We start from the raw sequence: 20,711 nt of genomic DNA, 5'->3' as shown, positions 1-20,711 counted from the left end.
CAAGCACGCTTCAATGTCCGTGGGGCCCTGCCTATGTGTCTCGTAGCAAGAAACATACGTAACAAGACACCACTAAAACGATATCTTCGTCTTTGATGTTCAGTAATAAAGGCAAAGCTAGACGAGACGGTGGACCCGAGGACGACGGAGACTATGCGACACTGCGCGAACTTCCATTGGCCCACGATCTCGCTGACGACTCAACTTCCGAGGAGAATAAAGTGAGTATACTACAAATCGCTATCCCCGTACTTCAAACTTGCCAAATTCATACTAACAATTATATTTGCACTTTTTGTCCAAGTGAATTCAGTCAGATTGTAAGACAATTGTAAACAATTAAAAACTTCGCTTCTTAATATTACTGCACACTTATGATTTACTTCTTTGTTTTCTTCTTGTTTTTTCTTACAACTTCTAGCCTTGGGGAGGATGGCTGTCGCCTCGTAGGGACAATATTCCAAGATTCACGGATGTAAGCGGAGCACGCTAATTTATTTGTTAGAAAACGCTTTAGACGCAATAATTTTACTAACAGCTGGCTGTAGGCTTTTCGTTGCCATTTTCATCGCCAATTAACCACCATTTGCTTTGCTTTGGTTTTCTATGAGAATGCATGAGTCGATTATTTTCACCTGCGTATTTTTCGGGCAGTCACGGAAGTCATCGATCAGTCACCGAGCATGAATCATCATCGACCGTCGTATACGACGAAAACATAAAATACCATTCAACATAGCGAAGTGTATTTGCCATCTTATTAATCGTCGTGTCATTGCTAATCACTAATTCAGCAGAAAGTTGTTTCCTTGTGAAAGAGAAACAATTGGAAGTGAGATTGCAAAAACAATAACGAATTGCTTTTCTCTATTCCAACGTTCGCCTCGCGTCTATCGTTGTAACGATCCCCAGTCGTAATTAACAAAACAAACCTCGCAGTTGCTGGAATGCGTGAACGACGACCAAGTAACGTACTACGCGAGTGGGCACCGCGACCTGCAACCTTCCGAGGACGAGCCGTCATCACTGTTGAGTCCCGAGCCACCACCACCGCCACCGCCGACGACAAGCGCGATTGTCACGAACGAAGGTCCGAATGGCTTACCTCTGCCACCGCCCGATCCCAGTATAAGCATTCAGGAGAACGTGCAAGCCGTAAATTCTCAGGTTAGTGTGCATTTGAGCGGTCGGTGGTGACGTTCCAGTCGATGAACGTTCTCGCTCCCGTCGCTTCGCCAATTCTCCGAAAACAACGGAAATCGTTCGCGTTCGCGTGACTGTCGGCTAAGAGCGATGCCAAATTGAGGCATTGCAAGTGGTTGTGCCGGCCGAGCTGACGCTGAGACACGTCGAGCAGGTGCCCAGCGACGCGCAAACGCCACGCTGCCTGCGTCGCGGCGATTCGGGTATGCCGCACGAGGAACTGACGCCGCGCTCGGACTCGTCACACTCGCCACCTCTGGATCCAAATAGTGCCCACCTAAATGGCGGCGCAAGCAACAACAGCACGAGCAGCAACAGCGAGACCTCGTCCTCGGGAGTGCACAGCACCGCGAGCTCGCAGCGTCGCGCGACCTCCGTGGAAGATCTGACCAACGAGCCTCGCGAAGAGCCACAGTGGCGCAGCTGTAGTCTGCAGAGAGGAACGGCACCGCCGACCTCCAGCAGCGGCAAGTATCCACCGAGCAATCCCGGCAGAGTCATCACCAATCCCACGGCCAACTACGCCAACAGCGCCTCTTACGCGGTCTACAACGGTTGCACCACAGAGACCGTGGTCGCTGGCTGCCAAGCCGTCATTCTAGAGAACCCCAACGAAGCCACAGTCGTCATCAGACGCAAGAACTCGAGAACGAAACTGCAGGAGCCGCCGCTGTTGAGCGAGGAACCCTTCGGCAGGTCGACCAACATGAGAATGACTTCGTTCACGGAGAACAGTGACCTCAGGAGCATGCAATCCTCTTCGGCTACGCTGCCGCATTATCCTACCCAGCCGGTGGTTACCTACCCGCATTGTTCGACCATGCCCTTACCACACGCTAGTCATAATATCCAGGCGGGCAGTAGCATGAGCGGATCCAGCGGTAGCTGCGGTTCCGTTCCAAGACATCCAGGTAATTATACCTCATTAGGAATTGTTCCAAATTTATTTCAGACGTTTTTCTTCTATCCTGCCTGATGAAAACTGGCCAATGACTTTTTCTTGTAGCGCACTGACAGAAAGTTTAGGGTGACGTTGCTTTACCAGAACATTTATACGATTTCGGTTCCTCTTTCAAAATGTCGATTTTATAAACTTTACGCGATACCAGACTGAAGGAGAACTTTCTTAAAAAGACGTCGGTATTGCGAAAAAAATCCATTTTTTACCTCTATGCAAAACTCGTAGATTGTAAGGTTAAATCACGATTTTTCCTTTTTACATATTTTGTTTGATTTGAACTTTTTATTATCTACGTGATGATGGCATAACTTCTCGCAGTAACCAAAAAAAGTATTTTCAATTATATTTTATCATTCAGAAGTAGTTCCTGAGGATCCTGAAGAAGATATTGAGGATAGTTCTGAAAAGAATTCTATAAAAAGTCCTGGCAAGGAAAGTCTTAAAAAAGATTCCATGAAAAGTCCAGAGATACATCCGGAGAAGAATCCTGTAAAGAGTCTTGAAAAAAGATCTAAAAAGGATTGCGTAAAAAGTCCGGAAAATGATACTGAGAAGTATACTTTAAAAAGTCCTGATAAACACTCTGAACAGGATTTCATAAAAAGTTCAGAACAAGATCCTGCAAAGAATCTCGAAATAAGTCTCGAAAACGAATCCAAAAGAAGCCCCGAAAAGGATCTTGAAAAAGATCTTGCGAAGGATCCTGAGGAAAATCCTGAACAAGGTACTAAAGAGGAATTGAAAGAAAATGATTCTAAGGAAACTCCTAATGAGAATTCTGAAGAAACTCCTAAGGAGGATTCAGATCCTCCGGTACGTTTTTACAACGTAGAAGCAATTTTGATTCGCATGCCCAGATCATTCGAATCATAAAAACCAACAGCTCAGAAATCAAGAATATACTTTTGTAACTTTTTTTTTGTCATAGCCATCATCGTCATAAACCATAATCGAGTGTTTAGAAGTCTAGCTTAAAAATCACTATCGTTCAGAAAGGAATACAATCACTGACTCGAGTTTTCATAGAATAGAGTATAGAAAAGCTATAGAAAAAAAATATGTAGATGAAAGATAGCTACCCTACACTGCTATAAATAAGAGGAACGACGACACGCCACGCTATAGACTATCATAGCAAAATAACAATTCAATCCTACATTTACAGTGTTTTCGAATATTATAAGCATGATATCAATGTCTTTCTACTCACTTTGTGATGCTTTTATGTCATTTTTCAACTAGAGTTTCATAAATATTTACGTTGCACTGGATAATATGTCAGGGATTTTCAAATAACGATCATATCTCCAGTGTAACGTCTAAATGATATCTATCACACGCTCGAAAATCAATTGTTCTGGTTCGCCAACAGGCCACGTAAACCAACAACAACAGCAGCAGCAGCCATCGTCGTCAGTTCACGGCAGCGTTCCGTCGCATACAACGTTACCGTCACACCACAATGGAGTAAGGCTGATGCTTCACGGCGGGCCGAATCCATTCGTCAAGCGCTTCCCACCGATGAATGCAGCGGCCCATCAGCCTTGGCCGGCTGTGCTACCCAATGCTGGACTTCATCATCATACTTTTCCACAAGCGCCGCTCGTCAATGGTAAATTGAGACACTCCGATCGCGATTCCGCCAATTTTTCCATGGCCAGTAGCGGCGATTCGGACACGTGCTTGCCGCATTAAGTTGCATGGTGAGGGCTTTTTTTGACTGTTAACGGTCTGATGTTCTGTTTGTTCGTTTGGTTCTAACTACTCGACGATAAGTATTCTATGCCAATACCAATGAACTGCATGTATATTGGAAAACGTTGAATTTATGATTGTGACAGTCCACGTTTTAACAATTCAGTTGTTTGAAATTTTGAAATCATCTGAGTTATTGTTACTCTACCTCGATCACTTTTATTTGTTTGATCGGTGCTCGGTATAAAAATATTGTTCTTCAAACAAGCAATGACCGTTAACTGTCGAAGCAAACTATTGGAAATATAATTTTCAGTACTATTGCACTTGGATGTCGATGCAATAACAATTTATCAAAAATTGCATTTATAAGATGAAGGGAAACTAATATATCATTGTACAGCGCTGATTGTTGCGCTGAAAAACGTGGTGTTCCTCTGCGTATATCTACAAATATTCTTCACGAGATCGTCTTTACGTCGCGATCTCAGCTTTAGAATAAATAAAAAATAATCGTTTTTTTCGCGATGATTCAACGGCACTTTGCAGCGACGAGGGATTTGAGACTTTTCAAAAAATAATAGTAATAATAATAATAATAGTAATAACAATAAACTTTCAAGCAATTATATATGTAAAGAGAAGACTTGACATCAGCAAAACAAACAAAAGTAAACACAACATATCGAATATTATACACGTACGCGAATAAAAAATGAGCTTTTTACTTGTGTTTTTTGATGCAATATATAAATGCTCTTTGCTTCAAACACATATCTCGTGGTCACTATTGTGAAAGCGCTTTCTCTTCTCTATTGAGAAAGAAAACTGTCGATGACTCGTTGAAAAAATACAAAACACATCGCGCTGCCGATAATTCTCTTCATAGTTCTATATTCAATACTCGTATTCGCCGCGAGGGGCAGATGTCGAGAGTCAAGAAAAAAACAAATATATAAACGCAATTGTTGTGTATCGCTCTCCTATAAGGTTCGTGCATAGAGAATTGACGCATCGCGAGCTTTTGTGGGACGATTGAGTTCGCAAGCGTCGGATAGATAAAAAGTAGGCTAAGGTGTTGAGTCGATAAAAGTTTTTTACGTATATAGCAAGAGAGGGAAAAAAGCTTTTTCTATGAATGAATAAATCACTGTATATTCCGTTGCGATGAAAAAAAAGACATATGTATATTGCCATCGAGCACCAATTTGTTTGTAATGTTAAGAGTAATTTTATCTGTATATATAAAAATCCTTGGTTGCGTCTTTACTCAACACGACAAAGAAGTGGCAGATTCGCGTCTGTGTTCTCGCTTTTAAGATTGTATGTGTTATAGTTTCCACTTCTGCATTGAACTCACCGTTATTATTCGAAGCATCGACCGTCATTGTTTGTGTACAGGAGCGTAGATTTTTTTATCAATCTTAACTGCCATTCGTTGAAGGATCTCTCCGCACCATCGTATTATTAGCCTTTGTAAATAAAAAGTGCACTTGTGATATATAAGCCAGCACGAGTGAAAAGCCAAGAAACAACCTACCGGATGCTTTTTTGAAAATAGCTTATATATCTACACGAAGCTGTAATCACCATTTGGATCGCAAACCAAAACAGAAGTGGTATTTTACCTATATAGATTCATATTGCATGTTACCGGAGAACTCTCATATTCTTTATATTCATGTACGCGCGAGCGTCGTCGAGTCGCTCTAGTTGCGCTACCTTTTCGCGCAACGCGCGCTCCTGCATTCTCTCTTTCCGGCGAGTCGGTAGCGCGTCAAGAGCCTCGGGGATAATGAATGTTCTGTAAGCGTAATCCCCTCCTCTCCCCCTACGTACCCACCTACCCTCAAGTAATACTCACGAGTACGACCAATTCGTAGATGAAATCGCGAGCGGCAGCACGGAGCTACTTAGTCGAGACAGAAAATAGAATGCCGATCGTACATATCAGCGAAAATAAATAAACGGACCAGCCTCGAAGCGTAGAGAAAACCTAGAAAGTATGCGAACCCAGTACCTAAAGGAAAGTCAGGGGATTTGACCTTAGAAGACAAACAAACGATATGAAAACGCGACAATAGAAGTATTGAAAACGCCTACCTCGGTGAATCGAGCGTACCTTTTATCATCCTCATCCTCATCGTCATTGTTCATCGTCATCGTACAACGTAGCCTCGGCTAAGGGAATAAAGCTTGACACATTGACGGTTATAGAGTAGAGCTTTTGCGTTGGTCAGGTTAAGCACAATAAAATGCAGAAAAAGTAGTCGCGAGAGAGATAATGAAAGAGATAAGCGAAGCTATCTTTTTTCGAGGACCTATTTTTTTACCATCTAGAAAAAAAAGAAACTCAATCTTTCTATCCGGATCTTTAGGAAAGCGGGTAAATGTTCGAGGCATCAATGTAGACTCACTGTTCTTTCTCCCTCTTCTTTTTAACACGTACCATTTCTCGGAATCACGAAGCAAAGATAACGTTCGTCACTGGAAATTGCAACATGGTCGTAAGTTCGACATTATGCTTTTGTTTGCCTTTTTTTGCCTTAGAAATGAATAGTCACGAGAGAAAATAGTTTCGAGTGGCGAAAGTTGTCGCAAGAAGACTGTCCTTTGGTATATCTTATTCTATTTTATTTTACACGTGAAAGAAAAAGAATGAAACCCAAAAGCAAGAAAAGTAGCGTAGTAGCCGTTCAAAGCAGAAATAATCACTATTTAAAACAAATGCTTCACGCGATCGTCAGTCAAATGCGTCGTTACTTATAAACTTCGTTGAGCACTGTAAATAACGTCGAAAGACAACAGAAAATTCGGAAAAAAATGATGCTAATTGTAAGATTATTGTATAAAGACTGATTAGACTAGCATCGGTTTATCATTGGACATTATTTCGGCTGCACCGATGGCTGGCAAACAAAGACACAAAGTTCGTTCGAAGCACTTCGAATGCATTGTCTGATAATTTTTATATGTTTCTATTCGTATACAATTGTATTGTAGTTTTTACTTGTTTGCGACGAAGCTAGTCGACACGCCATAATTTCGGTCAAAATGACGTTTAAAATCAAAGCATTTTTTCAGTCACTTTAATCACCGATCTAAGTTTTTACAATTCTAAATTAGTTTAAGGATTTTGGGCAATAATTTCGAAAAAAAACTTGAAAATGAAAAAAAAACAGCTAAGGATGTTTGAACTATCGTTTTTCGAGGCATAGAAAAAATAAAAAAAAAACTAAAATACAATGTAATCAGCGCAGTTGTAACGAAGCGGCACTATTATCGTGACACAACGTCGTATCAATATTATTTCAAGATTGTACTAAGCCATTGAAAAACTAAGTGTAAACTTTGTATATTCATTTACCAAGAAAATAAAGTTAAATTATTCAAAAATTTGCTTCTGCTCATTGCTTATTGTCCCGTGTGATTCTTATTGCAACAGTCGACGATAATAAAAATCAAAAGTAATTGAATATTGACCTAAAAATGAAAAAGGAAATGGCTTATAGTGATCGCAAGCCGTGTAATCATTAGATACCATGGCGTCGAGTTTCGACCGATCAATGCGTCTGGACGAAAGCAATTAGTGTTGTCTAGCAGCATGAAGGAGATAACAAGAAGCAAAGAGTCGACAAATTTTGTCCTCTCGACCTTTCTCCGATTTCTCTGCCAATTTTGTTCGTTTATCGTCTATTTTCAGCAAGCGACATTACAGTTGTCATTCGGAGATAACGTTGCATCCAGCTCGCAGCAGCGACTCCATCCTCGGCGAAAAATATCGAAGAACACGTCGCCGCCTCTTCAGCGGCAGCGGCATGAAATTCAATTACATAGCCGTGAGTCTGGCAGTTTCCTTCCGCAATTAGCGTGGCTGCCGGCATTGTATCGGCAACGAGATGCACATTTTTGTACTGGCGACGAGTAATTAGGATGCCAGGAGAGCCGAGTCTGTCTATTATTTGGCGCGCACGTCACGTATCACTCATTCGAATGAATAAGCGATGCCAAAGTTTTGCGAGGCGGGGGAGCCGACACTCGGCGCGCGCGCGTGTGTGCGCTGTGTACACACGAGCTAATGTCTCGGAGGGGTCGCCGTCGAGTGCGCACGCATACATTTGCATAAGGGTTTGCTCGCGGATGGCAACGAAATTGAGGCGCTTTGCCGATGCGCGGAATTTCGCGGCGCGTTTGCCTCGGCAATTGTCGACATTCGCTCGCGGCTCGGGAGTGCGATTTTCAGTGTTTTTTCAATCCCGATCGCCAAACCGGAACGACATGCCTATCGAGCGACTGATCCCCGTCGTGCATCGTCGTTTTATCTCGTCGGCATAATCAAGGCGAATCATTGCCGCTGCAATACGGCCGTGAGGCTTAATTAGCGCGCTTCTCGGCCAATTTCTCTTTCGCCCAGGTGCACACGGGGCCAATCAATTACAGCTGTATCATTCTCAGGAAAGCTCTCGAGCAGAGATGCCGTTTGTCGCTGAGCTTATGCCCGACGGCTGCGATCGTGCCAGCGAATATCAATTCGAAGGAAGCAGCGCGTTGCGCGAGAGAAGAGCAAGCGAACGCGGAGCTCGACCGAACATCTGATCAATTTTGCTGCGGCCAGGGTCGCCTCGAACGCTCGGAAGCCGCGGGCAAACAAAAACTGACCAAAAATGGAGAGTCCTCGCTTCAACCAAGTACGTCCGATCTGATTTAAAACTGGTCGCCACGCGCAAACAATGGCGTTTTTTCCTTTCATTTTCTGCCTCGACAAACATTTTCCCAAGCCATTATTCAAACTCAGCGCGAGAGAGCGGTAACTGCGCTCGGCACTCGTGTTATTTCAGAGCGAGTTTGAGGAAGCGTTATTTCAGCGGAAAGCTCGCGACCATTAGCAAGAGCTTTTCTTCCTAACCGACGGCACTTGGAAAAAGAGTATTAGCGAATATAAAGAGGACTGTCTCTCTCCTTGGCAGGCACAGTGCCAACCGTAAGGCTGCCTTATCCGGTCTGTTTACGCCAAAAATTATTTGCAGCGCTCTTCGGCCCCCTCGAAGGGCAGATGCCAAGGGCGCGGCGCGGCGCGAAAGCGCAAGGGCTCGGGTCGGTCGGCGATGCGAACAGCCGCATCCAGGACATTAATTTGAGGGGCTCGCGGGGCAGATTCTATTATGCATGTATCCGCGCGCTCGATGCTTCCTTCGGTCTCCGCGAACGTAGCGGCGTGCGCCTGTTCATCCCCCCGATTGCTCGGCCGTCGGGCGCCGCCAGCTATTTTCGTTTCTGGATGGGAAAGCTGCTGGGCGTTCGCTCGGCACGCCAAAATAATAGGCGCGCTCGAGCTTTCAAGTGGCAAATCTATAACGCGAGGACGCTGTGCCTCTTTTTCGGCGGGGCTGTGGGCTCTCGAAAGGCTCGAGTCCTTTTAAGAAAGCTTTCGTCGACGCGTCGCCGAGTTGGGTTGACAATCTTGTCGCTCTCCGATCGCGCGTCGCCCATAAGGAGGACGCACGCGTACGCGTCTCGCGCAGCTAATCGCAGTCGCGGCTATCGACTCGCCGAGCGTCTTATTTTAGAATGTTGGTTTGGCTCGCAACTGCGAGGACCGCGCAAACGTTGACAGCGATGTAACTGGGAGACTATTTCCGTTGGCGCGGGTCAACGCACTCCGTCGTCCTCGCGGTGGTGGTCGATTGGTTCGATAAAGGTGAGGGCGCCGGTGCGTCAAGCTGTCGACGCGTCGCTGTCCGCCGGCCGTCGTCGCGGCGAGTCTCGTTCGGGCCCTCGTCGTGGTCGGCGTGACGAGCAGCGGATCGAGGTTGTTTCGTATTTGCGGAGCGTCGAGCGGCGATCCGGTAGCCGTCGTCGAGCCAACGCGAAAATCCAGCATCGCAGTTTTGGAGCCGCGGCATTCCGGAGCTGACCGCACAGGCGCAAAACTTCGCGTCCGTTACGTCTGAGCCGCTCGAACTCTCGGCAACAAAAGAGCACGGCGGGCGCGACGTAATGGAAACGCGCGGCGCGTTGAAAAGTCGAGTGCATTACGGATTACGGGCGCGGAATCCAATACACGGCACTCGTTGTCAATCGCGCGGAAGCATTGGAAATACGCCAGTGGGAAGCTGCGCTCGGTCCATATTGACAAAGATTTCCATTCGGAAGGCTCGGCTGCGCGCCGAGGAAATCGATTTTCTGCCGCTGCCGGCTTAATTGTGAGAGTTGCAACGCCCCGAGACAATTGACTCGCCGGGACGAGGTGCACGACCCGCTTTTCCAGCGGCAACGGAAAAATCCGCCGCGCGCTCGTCCTCCTCGATACGTTATACGTGCCCCGGCGCTCCGAGTTCAACGGCACGGAAACTGCGGAGGCTCTCTCGAGATTAACCGTGGCTGCGAGGCGCGCCGAGCGCTCGTAAATCCGATGCCGCGCGCCGCGGAAGTGCGTCCGCTGTTGCGCTAATGAAATCGTCGAGTTGGCGCCGCGACCCGCGAATCGATCGATCGGTGACTCGAGTCGCGCGCCGATTCCGTCGACGTTTTGTGCCCGAAAGCCCGCGTGCCCCGGGCCGACGATCGACCCGCTCGCAGCCACTTTCTTGCCCGAGGGCAAGCGACCAAGACGGCTAATTAGGCTCGGACAAGGCGCCGGCATTAATCGAGGATAAAGTTGGCTTCAACGGGGTTACTACGTCCGTGGCCTGGCAACTTTTCGCTCGGCCCAAGTTTGCCGTCTAATAAAAACTTGCCGACGACGCTCTGGCGAATTATATTTTAATTCGAGCTGGGCGGCCGCCTTCTCGGTGATCGAACGGCCGGCCAGCCGTGTGTGCACGATCGAGTCTAATTGGACGAGACACTCCGGAGTGCGACTCGCCAAGTTGGCCCGTGCCTAGATTTTCCCTCGAGGAAGGTGGCCGCGAGGACCCTTCCCGCGGCCAACTTTATCTCCGAAACTGCGCCGAGTTTTGCTAGCTTTGCGGTATACTCGGAATGCTTTTTTTCTCGCGCGAAAGCCAGCAAGCGCGACCGATAAACTCCGTCGCGAACTGCCACGCTGGCCGGCGAAACGAGTTTAATCAGCGTCTGAAAACAAGCAAACACCGAGAGCCAATAAATACTTGATTTGCAGTGCGGGCGAAGCTGCGTCCCCTTCGAGTACACAGAGCAAACTCCTCGATTTCTCCAAGGCAATACCGAAAATTATCCTCCTTCGGGCGAGGTTCTGCACGCGCGCGCGCGCGCGCCCCTCCCTCGGTAATAACGGCGGCGTCGCCGTCGGGCTCCGCTGTAACCGCGAGCGATGCCTTGTCTTTCTTGCGCCTCGGCCGGTTGCCTCCTCTTCGATCGAGGCCGTCGTAAATCTTCGTCCGGGGGCTCGGCACGAGTCTCGGGAGACCGGCGGGATCCGTGGCTCGGCCGCGAGGCAGGCTGATTCCGTGCCCCCGCCCGTTGCGCCAATCAACGGCGACGATCGCGCGACCAGCCGATCGAGACGCTTCGCCGCCTGGCCCCCGTGCGAGGCTTTCGGGGAAACGAGTGTTGGCACACGCGGCCTCCACAGCGATGCCGAAAGCCGAAGTAGCTTCCACGGGTTTCCGGGGCTAGAGCAAGGCGTGCGACTGCACCGCGAGACTCTTTCTGTCGACGAGCCAACGGCGCCGTACAATTTATTTCCGTCGTGGAGTTGCCGCGCGCAATCGAATTGGCAGGTTTCCGAAGGCTTCGGCGCGCTCTGTGCCCGACCGCGAGAGGAAAGACCGGTCCAATAACCGAGGCAGTGTTCCGCCGACGCGAAGCCTTACCGTTGGCGCAGGCGTCGTCGCAGTCGCGACGCAACACGGCAAACAGAAGAGCTTATTATTGACAGCCGTACGCGCATCTCTCTCGCTCTCTCTTTCGCCGGCGTTGGACGCGCGAGGAATCGGAGCGTCGCGGGATCCTCCCTTTCGTTGGCTGTCGTGTGCACGCGTTGACGGCCCTCAAGGGCAATCACGTCGCCGCGCGAGATTATGGTTTCGCGAGCACCTCTCGACGCGCAAGACAACTCGCGAAAATTGGATATTTCACAACGAGCTCTTGCGCCATCAGCCAAACTTTCCACGGGCGCGTTATATCCCATAAGGAAGCGTCACAATTCCGACAGCTCGCGCCAAACAACGCCCCATCCCAACTCAATGCCGCGCGTTTAGCTCGCCAAGATAAATTAAGCTCGGGCTTATCTTGGGCCGCGAGCGGATCAGAAAAAAAAGAGCAAACATTAGAGAGCCGCCGAGCGCTGATCCCTCGAAGCTTTCGTCGAGTATTTATTGCGTTCGACGGAGAAGCACCGCCGATCGATTTCTAGTTCGATTATAAAGCCGCCGTGCTCCCCCGCGCAAAAGAAGAAAGGCGGAAAAGGCGCGCGATAAACGAGCCCCTCAAAAACAAAACGAAAAAAGAAGCCCTAGCCAGAGACATTTAATCTGCCTGGAGCTTGACCGTAGCTTTTCTTCTCTTCGTTTTGCCCGTCTCGCTCGTCAACTCTGCCGCGCGGATCGAATTCACCAAACGCCTCTTCCGTGCCCCGCGCTAACTAATCGCTTTTCCGCGGCCGCGTCTCTCGCGCTCTTCTCGCTCGTGCGCGCGTCGGTCCAGTCCTGTCCGCGCGGCCAACGCTTGCGGACGCCAAGCCACGCACATTTCATTACGCGGCGAGGCGAAGAGAAAAAGGCACGTCGACTAGCCTATTGCAGATAAGCGTCGAGACGTTGCCAAAGGTTCCCGATGAAAGATTAAAGGCGAGAGGGCGAGCTTGCGAGCCACGTGTCGCGTCGCTGCACCCGCAGCGTCGTACCGACGTGGCGCCGCGCGCGTTCGCCGGTTGAAATGCCATTCGAGGCGAAAGAACACCGGCGCCGCGTTGCCGCTGCCAAATTAATTGCGGCGATCCGGCGGCGCTCGCTCGCAAGGCAAAGTCTAATCCGGATGAGGATCGCGCTGCGCTCACTTCGCCGTCTGTTTCTTTTCTCGGCTGCTGCTGTGCCGCGCCGGATTCAAAGTCCCGGAGGCCCTGTAATCCCGCGGCACTTACCGCGCGCAGCCGACGCTGCTGCCGCGCAGCGATAAAAAAATTTGGCAGGAGCGTGCCGCTCTGCGCGAGCGCCTTCGCCGGGACGAGCAACGGGGCGTCAATCCGACGGTCTCTCCGCGATCCCCTCTCTCGCCAACGGGATTACGTCCAAGCCAAACGAAGCTCGCGAGCCGCGTCGAACGAGAGCAACCGAGGCTCGCCGCGAGCCGAGCGATCGATACGCCGGGGGGGGGGGGGGTCTAACCCGCACGGGAAGATCTCGCCGCGTAATGGCGCGCCGCGTAATCCGCTAATTGATCGTTGCGCATTCGTCGTCGTCGCGCCGCCGAGCGGAATTGATTCGCGGCGCTTTTGTGCTCCGGCTCGCGCTCTCTTCGCTCGTCGCGCCTTTCGCTTTTGTGCGCCGCGCCAGAGGACCGATTTGAATGTCAAACCGCGAGTGCGCTGCGCCTTTGATGTCGCCACCGGGGGAAATTGCCTGTTTCTTTTTGGGAGTCGATGCCAATCTGGAAAACACTGCGTATTTTTTTCTTTTCTTTTTTTTTTCGATGCGTTTGTCGGCGGTGTATTCGGGCGAGGATTATTAATCTCTCGAGGGAAGAGACGGACGGCTGTGTTATATCCGAATTGGCTGTTTTACTCCCTCATCCCTTCCTTTTTTTTGAACGAGGATGGGGCCTTTCGGTTTCGCGACTAGTGCATTTTGAGAGTTTACCTAACGAATGCATGCAATTCGTGCAGTTGTGCGAGCTCGAACAATCAGCCGATCGAGTGGCAAACTGCACGTTGTTCGTGCAATCGAAGGGCCAATATTTGCATTCGAACGTCGGATTTCGAGACTTGGGTTAACAAATTTAATCAGCTTGCTCTTTATTAAGGCAAACGCGTTGATTGTTTTGCTCATATTGCGCACCGACGTGAAATAAAATAACAAAATATTCATCAGAGTGCACATTGCCTTAAAACTCCAACGTCCGAGAAAGAACGGAAAGGGACACCGCTACGGTCGAATGAAAAATAAAGCGAATAGCTCGGGCGATGATTCGGATGCTAATCTAAAGCGGCCAGCGGAGCTGGCTCCCACCGACCCCGCATAGGATCATGCAAAACTGCCGCTCGTTCCTGTCTCCCTCCCTCTCTCTCTCTCTTTCGCTCGGTGTACTCGCTATCGCAGTAATAAAAGGGAAACAGCCGTGCGACCGTGAAAATGCAATTCACTTGCGCTAAGCGTGCGCGGTCGATACGAAGCCACGCCGTGCGACGCCACGGAGAAATAATGAATTTTTCAACTCGCGAGACACGGAATACCAACGCTCTTATCCGGCATTCTTCGACGAGCGTTTCGGATTAATCGTTGTGTAGCTTAAATATCGCCGCACGCGTGGATAAACTAAAGCCGCGCGGCGCGTATGAATGTTTAATCGTCCCGAACGTTCGGCGTAAACGCGAGAGATTTTCACTGTCGAGCGGTGTGCGCCTCGCGAAAACGTGTGCTCGACGAAGGAGGAAGCCGCTGCTCGTGTAAATACAAGTTTTCAATTTTCAAAGACGAAAGCTGGCGCCGGGGCTTACAATTAAGGGTCGAATTAGTCGCACACGCAGAGCAGCAACATCGTCGAGTTTAATTATTCAGCTGGCACACTGGAGGCTCGCTGCGTATAGCTGTCGCGACTAGACAAGAGCACACTTTGTCAAGCTGCATTCGCTTAGCGTCGCTCGTCGTTTTTGCTTTTTGAAAAATCTCGTTTCCTCGAGCGGCGTCGAAAAGCTCGCGCGCGTGCTCGCGCAGACCCGCGGTGTCTGTCTCGCGGGCACGAGTTATTCCGTGCGATCAACGAGCAGAGCGCGTTGTGCCAGACAATTACGTTCCGTGCCGACGCCAGATCAAAAACGGAGACGGCCGATGGAGCGCAGCCGAGCGAGTCCTCCCTGGAGATGGAGAACGCGCGAGATCCATCGGTACCGTTTGCGCTAATACAGATGCCGAGGCGCGCGGGACAAATTACTTGGCCGCTCCTTCAAACTTCAGACAGGCAGCGTTGCGCCGTCGTCGGGGGGCACGAGGCGTGGCACCGTGTATACGACTCACTCGACACTTTGGCTTGCGCGCTCTTGCGCCAGCTACTGATGCGCTTAACGTCCGCGAAGCGGCTTGACAAGCTCGTTTTCTTTGGAACGCACAACGCCTTCGATTATTCCTCTGACATTTCCTACCGAATAAAGAAAGCTTTTGTAATGTAAGTCTAAGAACGATACTCCAAGAATTTGAGAATTGTAGTGAATAATGAATGATAGTCTTTCTTTCTATGTCGCTTCACTTTTTCATTGTCGAAAGCAGATATATTCCCAATATTCAAAGGCAATGCCAAATAGCTAAGGCCTTCGATTTTGCCAGCTCAACATTCAAGATTTTTCTTTTATTTTTATCAGAGGTCTTTAGCGGTCGTTATATGGGTACATTCGAAAATGCATCAGGCGACTACAAGATAAAATAACCACGGCACTGTGCGCCCCGGTGGAGAAGACGTGCGTGAACGGCCTGTGGTCTCGACACTACAACATCATCGTTGTCCGCCACCGCCACCGCGAGTCGATTCAATTAAAGCTCGTACCCGGTTGCGCGGCTTTGTTATCGAGGCCGACACTCTCGACTGCTTACCTCCCGTTATTCCACGCCTGACCTAGCGTCGACTCACGCCACTGAATATTCCGCCGATAAAGGCGCGCGGGCCGACAAATCAACGCTCGAGCCACTACCTGCCCGCAACACAACCGCGATATATCAGCTGCTCACCTGCACGCCCCATAAACTCGTGGACGCATCTGTCACTGTGACGCTCTCGCGAGTGGCGAGTGATTACGCTGTAAGCTTTCTCGAGCAATTTATTTTCTCCCACCGATTGTTCTGATGCGCGGAATCGATGTGAAAACCTTTCAATATGCCCACACCACGAGGAAGATACTTGACGGATCAAAAGAGCAGTTCTTTCCTTCGTCGTACGTCAAATTTACATTCGTGCATCTCTGCTTTGGGCGAATATTCGCTTCGTCGTAACGTGCTAAAAATCGGGCAATCACGTAATGGAATTTGACGCGAAATGCAATTCGATCGTGAGCGCGCAAACATACACAGGCAGATGCCAAGAACAGGAGGACAAAGCAATCGAAGCTCTTCTGCTCAAACGAGCTCGCGTAACAATTCGTACGCGGCAGTAGGGTCAATGCTCTCGCTCGAGCAGTCGGAGAATTTCGGGACACACATGGTATCTCTCTCTCGCTCTCTCGCAATTTGTCGTGATTACGTACTAATGGCACGTGCGCGCACGCGTAGAGTCTGTCCGCGATATTAACGTATCGCTAATCTTGTAATGGTAAGTGTCGTTATGCGCACTATGCTCACAGGACTACATTCTATGTCGATTGTTTCAGTGGACAACAATTATTGCTTCATCTCTAATTCCATTATTTGAATGTGACACCAACATTTTTACTTTCAAATAATAGAATGTACAGAATTAAGAATCTGATCTCTTTTATGTATCGAAAAATGTCAATTAATGATTATTTTTCACTAAAATTGGATTGAGATAATTTTTTTTCTTTTTGTGTTCTTATAAAATATCTCTGTAATATTATAAAAACTCCAAAAGCATATCTGATACTTGAAAAAATGTTTATTCAATATGCAAAGAGGGTTTTACTAGAACAGAAATATTTTTGAATAAGGAAAAACCATTTTATAGATCATTTGAAATTGTACGAAATATCTTTCTATTTTACAGGCTTTGATAGTTCTGTATTACATTTACAATATTATTCATCATGTAAATCAATTCTTTTGATGATAATGAAAAAGTATAGATACTGATGTGCATTTCTATTAGGGTAGAAAAAAATGAAAATCATTGTTTTAGTTGCTCCATAACAGATCTTATGTTTTTCAATTCTAAAACAAAAATATAAAAATTTCTAATTTTGTTTGTAATAAATAAGAATATAAATAGAAAACTACCTGTAAGTATTCCTCCCAATGAGTCTTTTGGAATATTAATTTCTGTCTTTAGCTTTTCACCATCTTGAACACTTGATGTTTCAATGGTCAGTTTTGCAAATGGAGAAGAGCTATTACAAGGTTCAACCTCTGCTGATACAAGTCTACTTACTTTAATAAAAAGTTTTATATAAGTCTTTTTTAATTAAAAAAAGAGCCATGAATATTTACAAACTTCTACATACACCTTAAAGATTTTTCTGTGAGTATGGCAGTGATTTGTGCACAATTATCTGTGTGCAGCCTAGAAATAATTACACTGTGTTCTCGTGGTAATCCTAGTTGTTGCAATTCATCACTGAGGTCAGCAGCTAATACGCTATTCCTTGATGACGATATAAAGATCTTTCGAATGGCAGCAGTCAGAGCTTGCAGCTCATCAATTTCTTAAAATTAAGAAAGGAATTGTATAAAATATATCAATCTGACAAGAATTCTTATAAAATAATGAAGATTATCATACCTAGTTTAGAGTCTTGAGCAATTTTTTTGAATTTTTCTTCCTGAAAATAAGAGTAAAATGGTCATAATACAACCATACAAAGAATCAATGCAATTGATCTAAAATATTAACTGACATCCAATTCTCCATCAATGATTGATTTCACAACAAGTGTTCCCAGGCTTTTTATTTTGGAAGCAGACTGTAAAAATGTCTTTAATTAAAATATAAAACAACAAATCATTTGATTTATAAATACAAAATAGACAGTAATCAAACCATTTGTGATAAACTATAAATTTCAGCAAGAAGCCAATCTGGGCAGTCCACATCTCCAAGAAATCTAAATCTCTGTAACCAAAAGGAACAAAATCTTGAAGTATTTACAATGTAAATGTACTAAAAATACCATAGAATTTTTAATTTACCATATTGAAAATAAAAATGATTAAACAGCCAACGTCAAATAGAAAATGAAAACTTGCGAAATGGATATTGTGTCCTTAAAAAATAATTAATTGTATTATTTCTTTTTCAAAACAATCACTTCTCACAGAATAAGTAAATATATAATTATTAGCAATGTAAGCAGAGTGCGCAGTCACATGAAGGTTATAGCAGTTTTCAACTGCGATTTTTTATTATTGCGGCAATATTTAATTTTTGTTGTAAATATATATAAATATATATATATACACATACAACAAAAATTTTAAATATTATGACTCATCTCCATCTTCATCTGTACTCTGCTAACATTGCTAATAACAGTTATGTATTTACCTTGTAGTCTGGAAGAAGTCCGCCTACGCCTAATTGGCCTCGGGCTTAACCTACAGGATTTCTGTCGAACCAAAAATATCAGAGCTTTGGATGATGGCATGAGTTCATATATGTGCACTGTGTATACGTTCTCATCGACTTTTTGATTTATAACTAATTGAACTCCAGATAGTAAAAGTAATTTAATTATATAAACATTATATAAATTAAAAGTAAATTAAGTTAAAAAATATACATTTATGCCTATAGGTTATGTTTAATCGAATTTCAAGAAAAAATTACGAAATAAAATATTTAAACTTGAATGTTCACCAAAAAATCTCAAATTTATTATGAATAATTTAATTGCTAATTTAAGTAGCAATGAATAGTTATTAATTTATAAGGAGTATCATCAGTTATTAAATAACATTGCATACTTTATAATGAATGGAGTTTTCATTAGCATTTCCATTAGTTTTAAATATTTTTCCAGGATTTGGATCTGCTAAATTAAAAATTTGTAAGGATGTTATTTCGAAGGATAAAATGCATCAATACTGATTGTCTTATATTCTACCAAAAATTGTCATTATCAACTGTAAGTTTCCAATGTGCAGATAATACAAAAAATAATTTAGATGCAACAATTAAGAATTATAATCATAAAACACAAGACCAGAAATCAAAAAAGTTAAGCTACTGTACCAATGATGTACGTAATTTTTTACAAAAAAAATTGCCAAATCATATCGATTTGATTCCTAAAATTCTGCTGCGTAGAGCTAATGAACAAAGTGCCAAATTATTTATCATTGATGAAAATTATGCAAAATCATTAGCATTTATAATTTCTAAAGAATTATTAAATGATTCATCACATGTAATAAATTGCAGTCCTGGATTAGGATTTTTAACTACAGAACTATTGAAAGCTGGTATACCACAGATTCATCTTTATGAAATGAATAAGAGTTTTTATATGCCTGGTGGACCATTGTCTGTATTAATAGATCAGCATCCAAACAAATTGAAATTGTATCCATTAAATTTTTCGAAAGTTTGGAAACTTTTAATGAGAGATGAATTTTGTGAAACAAGAGAAGTAGAAGAGTATTTTGCTCATATACCATATTCTCAATGGAAAAGTAAAACATACATGCAAGTTATTGATTTCTCTCCTACTCGGAAACCTATCACATTAATAATGTACAACTTTTTCAAACAAACACATCTGTTTGAACGTGGACGGCCATGTTTTTATATTGGTGCACCAACTCCAGCATGGCATGTGAGTTTTATTGGGTTAGTTTATTATACGTAAAGTAAGACTAATGAAAACTAATAATTTTTTCAGAATTTGCTCGATATAAATGGTAGATTTTATTCGCAATATAGTGTGATGTTCAATCTATTTTTTGATATAAAACATCTTGGTGATTTCCCACGAGAATCTTTTATACCTTGGCCTAGAGAAAAATATTGGAAACTAGATAATTTAGACATTCCTATCCACATAGTGAAGCTTGAACCAAAAAAAGACGTTTTTGATATTCTAACAAAAGATGATTTAAAATCGTTTTGGTTTTTCTTGAAGTACTGTTTGAAAACTCGCAGAAATAAAGTTCTGGCTGAATTTGAGTAAGTTTACCTGCTACACAAAATGAATTTATAGAAACATTAGTATCTTTGTATTACTATGTGTATATAATGCAGAAAACTGGTACCTGGATCAGGTATAAAACTCATTAAACAAGATTGTGGTATTCTGACAACATTCAAAGAATTATCTCCACAAAAGCTTTTAGAAATTTTTAAAATGTATCGTTCATGGCCCGAGTATGATGAAGTAATGTTTAATCCTAGATTATCTATAGAAGAGAAGGTATTATTTTATATTTTACTATTATAAGTTAGTAAAAAATTTATATGTGAGTAATTTTTTTTAGAAAAATACTGAAAAACTTGAAGAGGATGATTTTGTGGAGGAATTTGAACAGGAACTTGAGGATAACGATAATCAAGCTTTATCTACTGAAGATAAACAGGGAAATGGTTAGATGTAGTATATATTGATTTTACTAGACAGATAACTGTTTTATCAACTTGTTAGATAATCAATTCAAGTCTCATTACTCTAAATTTATAAAATATCATTTAAAGAATATTCTGTTGTATTATTAACAAACAGCATCTATTTCATGAAGTATTTGTATTAATATAGTTTGTTAGTGGAAATTTTGTTAGCTTTCATTGGAATTTTGCAGAAACACAAATCTGTATTATAATAAAAAGTTTCGAGTTGAATATGTAATTAAAAAAAATGTACATAGATGTATATAGATGTTGAGTGAATGTAAATATGATACAAAATAAATCTAATTCAAGAAGTCTGTTAGACTATTCCACCTGTAAGACTTATGGAAATAGCTGCTTTATAAATATTTCAATCCTTTGATAGCGATATTTTCAATTTTCATATTATATTTGATAAGATTTCATAATCATAAAATGACAATAAACACATCAAATCGAA

General features: G+C 44.5%; 3 protein-coding genes across 16 annotated transcripts in view; 2 read left to right on the top strand and 1 right to left on the bottom strand.

Annotated features, from left to right (window-relative positions):
* LOC131666324 (protein tincar) overlaps positions 1–7,248 on the top strand; it is a 31,555-nt gene extending 24,307 nt beyond the window's left edge. For 6 of the 9 annotated variants that reach the window (XM_058938898.1, XM_058938901.1, XM_058938896.1 and 3 more), the window contains 6 exons: positions 104–221; positions 422–475; positions 940–1,167; positions 1,358–2,114; positions 2,523–2,977; positions 3,537–3,672. In XM_058938898.1, coding sequence (XP_058794881.1) covers positions 104–221; positions 422–475; positions 940–1,167; positions 1,358–2,114; positions 2,523–2,977; positions 3,537–3,545 — 1,621 coding nt within the window. In that variant the 3' untranslated portion in view covers positions 3,546–3,672. Of the gene's footprint in view, positions 1–103; positions 222–421; positions 476–939; positions 1,168–1,357; positions 2,115–2,522; positions 2,978–3,536 lie in introns of all 9 variants that reach the window. The other 3 variants (XM_058938902.1, XM_058938904.1, XM_058938903.1) reach the window with 3 other exon arrangements.
* Positions 7,249–16,574: 9,326 nt separating this feature from the next.
* Positions 16,575–18,362, bottom strand: LOC131666318 (COMM domain-containing protein 4). Of its 2 annotated transcripts, none has more exons than XM_058938885.1 (8): positions 18,197–18,362; positions 17,842–17,915; positions 17,693–17,764; positions 17,550–17,615; positions 17,435–17,474; positions 17,157–17,357; positions 16,933–17,082; positions 16,575–16,866 (listed from the first exon to the last, which is right to left on the bottom strand). In XM_058938885.1, the coding sequence occupies exons 1-8, from the start codon at positions 18,294–18,296 to the stop codon at positions 16,823–16,825; spliced, it is 747 nt and encodes a 248-aa protein (XP_058794868.1). In that variant the 5' UTR covers positions 18,297–18,362; the 3' UTR covers positions 16,575–16,822. The 2 variants fall into 2 exon arrangements, with proteins under 2 accessions (XP_058794868.1, XP_058794869.1); XM_058938886.1 differs by lacking the exon at positions 18,197–18,362 and adding an exon at positions 18,116–18,162.
* Positions 18,242–20,670, top strand: LOC131666316 (dimethyladenosine transferase 2, mitochondrial). Of its 5 annotated transcripts, none has more exons than XM_058938878.1 (6): positions 18,267–18,373; positions 18,446–18,584; positions 18,672–19,466; positions 19,533–19,816; positions 19,892–20,060; positions 20,125–20,670. In XM_058938878.1, the coding sequence occupies exons 3-6, from the start codon at positions 18,705–18,707 to the stop codon at positions 20,233–20,235; spliced, it is 1,326 nt and encodes a 441-aa protein (XP_058794861.1). In that variant the 5' UTR covers positions 18,267–18,373; positions 18,446–18,584; positions 18,672–18,704; the 3' UTR covers positions 20,236–20,670. The 5 variants fall into 5 exon arrangements, with proteins under 5 accessions (XP_058794860.1, XP_058794861.1, XP_058794862.1 ...); XM_058938881.1 differs by lacking the exon at positions 18,446–18,584 and having other exon boundaries at positions 18,348–18,373; positions 18,672–18,776; positions 19,073–19,466; XM_058938877.1 differs by lacking the exon at positions 18,446–18,584 and having other exon boundaries at positions 18,242–18,373.
* The last annotated feature ends 41 nt before the right edge of the window (positions 20,671–20,711 follow it).

The sequence above is a fragment of the Phymastichus coffea genome, unplaced genomic scaffold (assembly GCF_024137745.1).
Source record: "Phymastichus coffea isolate CEN01 unplaced genomic scaffold, Cenicafe_Pcof_1.1 PCOF00058, whole genome shotgun sequence".
Taxonomy (NCBI): domain Eukaryota; kingdom Metazoa; phylum Arthropoda; class Insecta; order Hymenoptera; family Eulophidae; genus Phymastichus; species Phymastichus coffea.
This window is presented reverse-complemented; position numbering and strand designations above follow the sequence as displayed.

Coding starts and splice junctions, on each gene's coding strand:
- LOC131666318 (XM_058938885.1), bottom strand. CDS start 18,296: ATGCCATCATCCAAAGCTCTGATATTTTTGGTTCGACAGAAATCCTGT. Junction 17,616..17,692: donor TTTATAGTTTATCACAAATG/GTTTGATTACTG, acceptor ACATTTTTACAG/TCTGCTTCCAAAATAAAAAG. Junction 17,475..17,549: donor TCATTGATGGAGAATTGGAT/GTCAGTTAATAT, acceptor TCTTATTTTCAG/GAAGAAAAATTCAAAAAAAT.
- LOC131666316 (XM_058938877.1), top strand. CDS start 18,705: ATGTTATTTCGAAGGATAAAATGCATCAATACTGATTGTCTTATATTC. Junction 19,467..19,532: donor CACCAACTCCAGCATGGCAT/GTGAGTTTTATT, acceptor TAATTTTTTCAG/AATTTGCTCGATATAAATGG. Junction 19,817..19,891: donor AAAGTTCTGGCTGAATTTGA/GTAAGTTTACCT, acceptor TATATAATGCAG/AAAACTGGTACCTGGATCAG.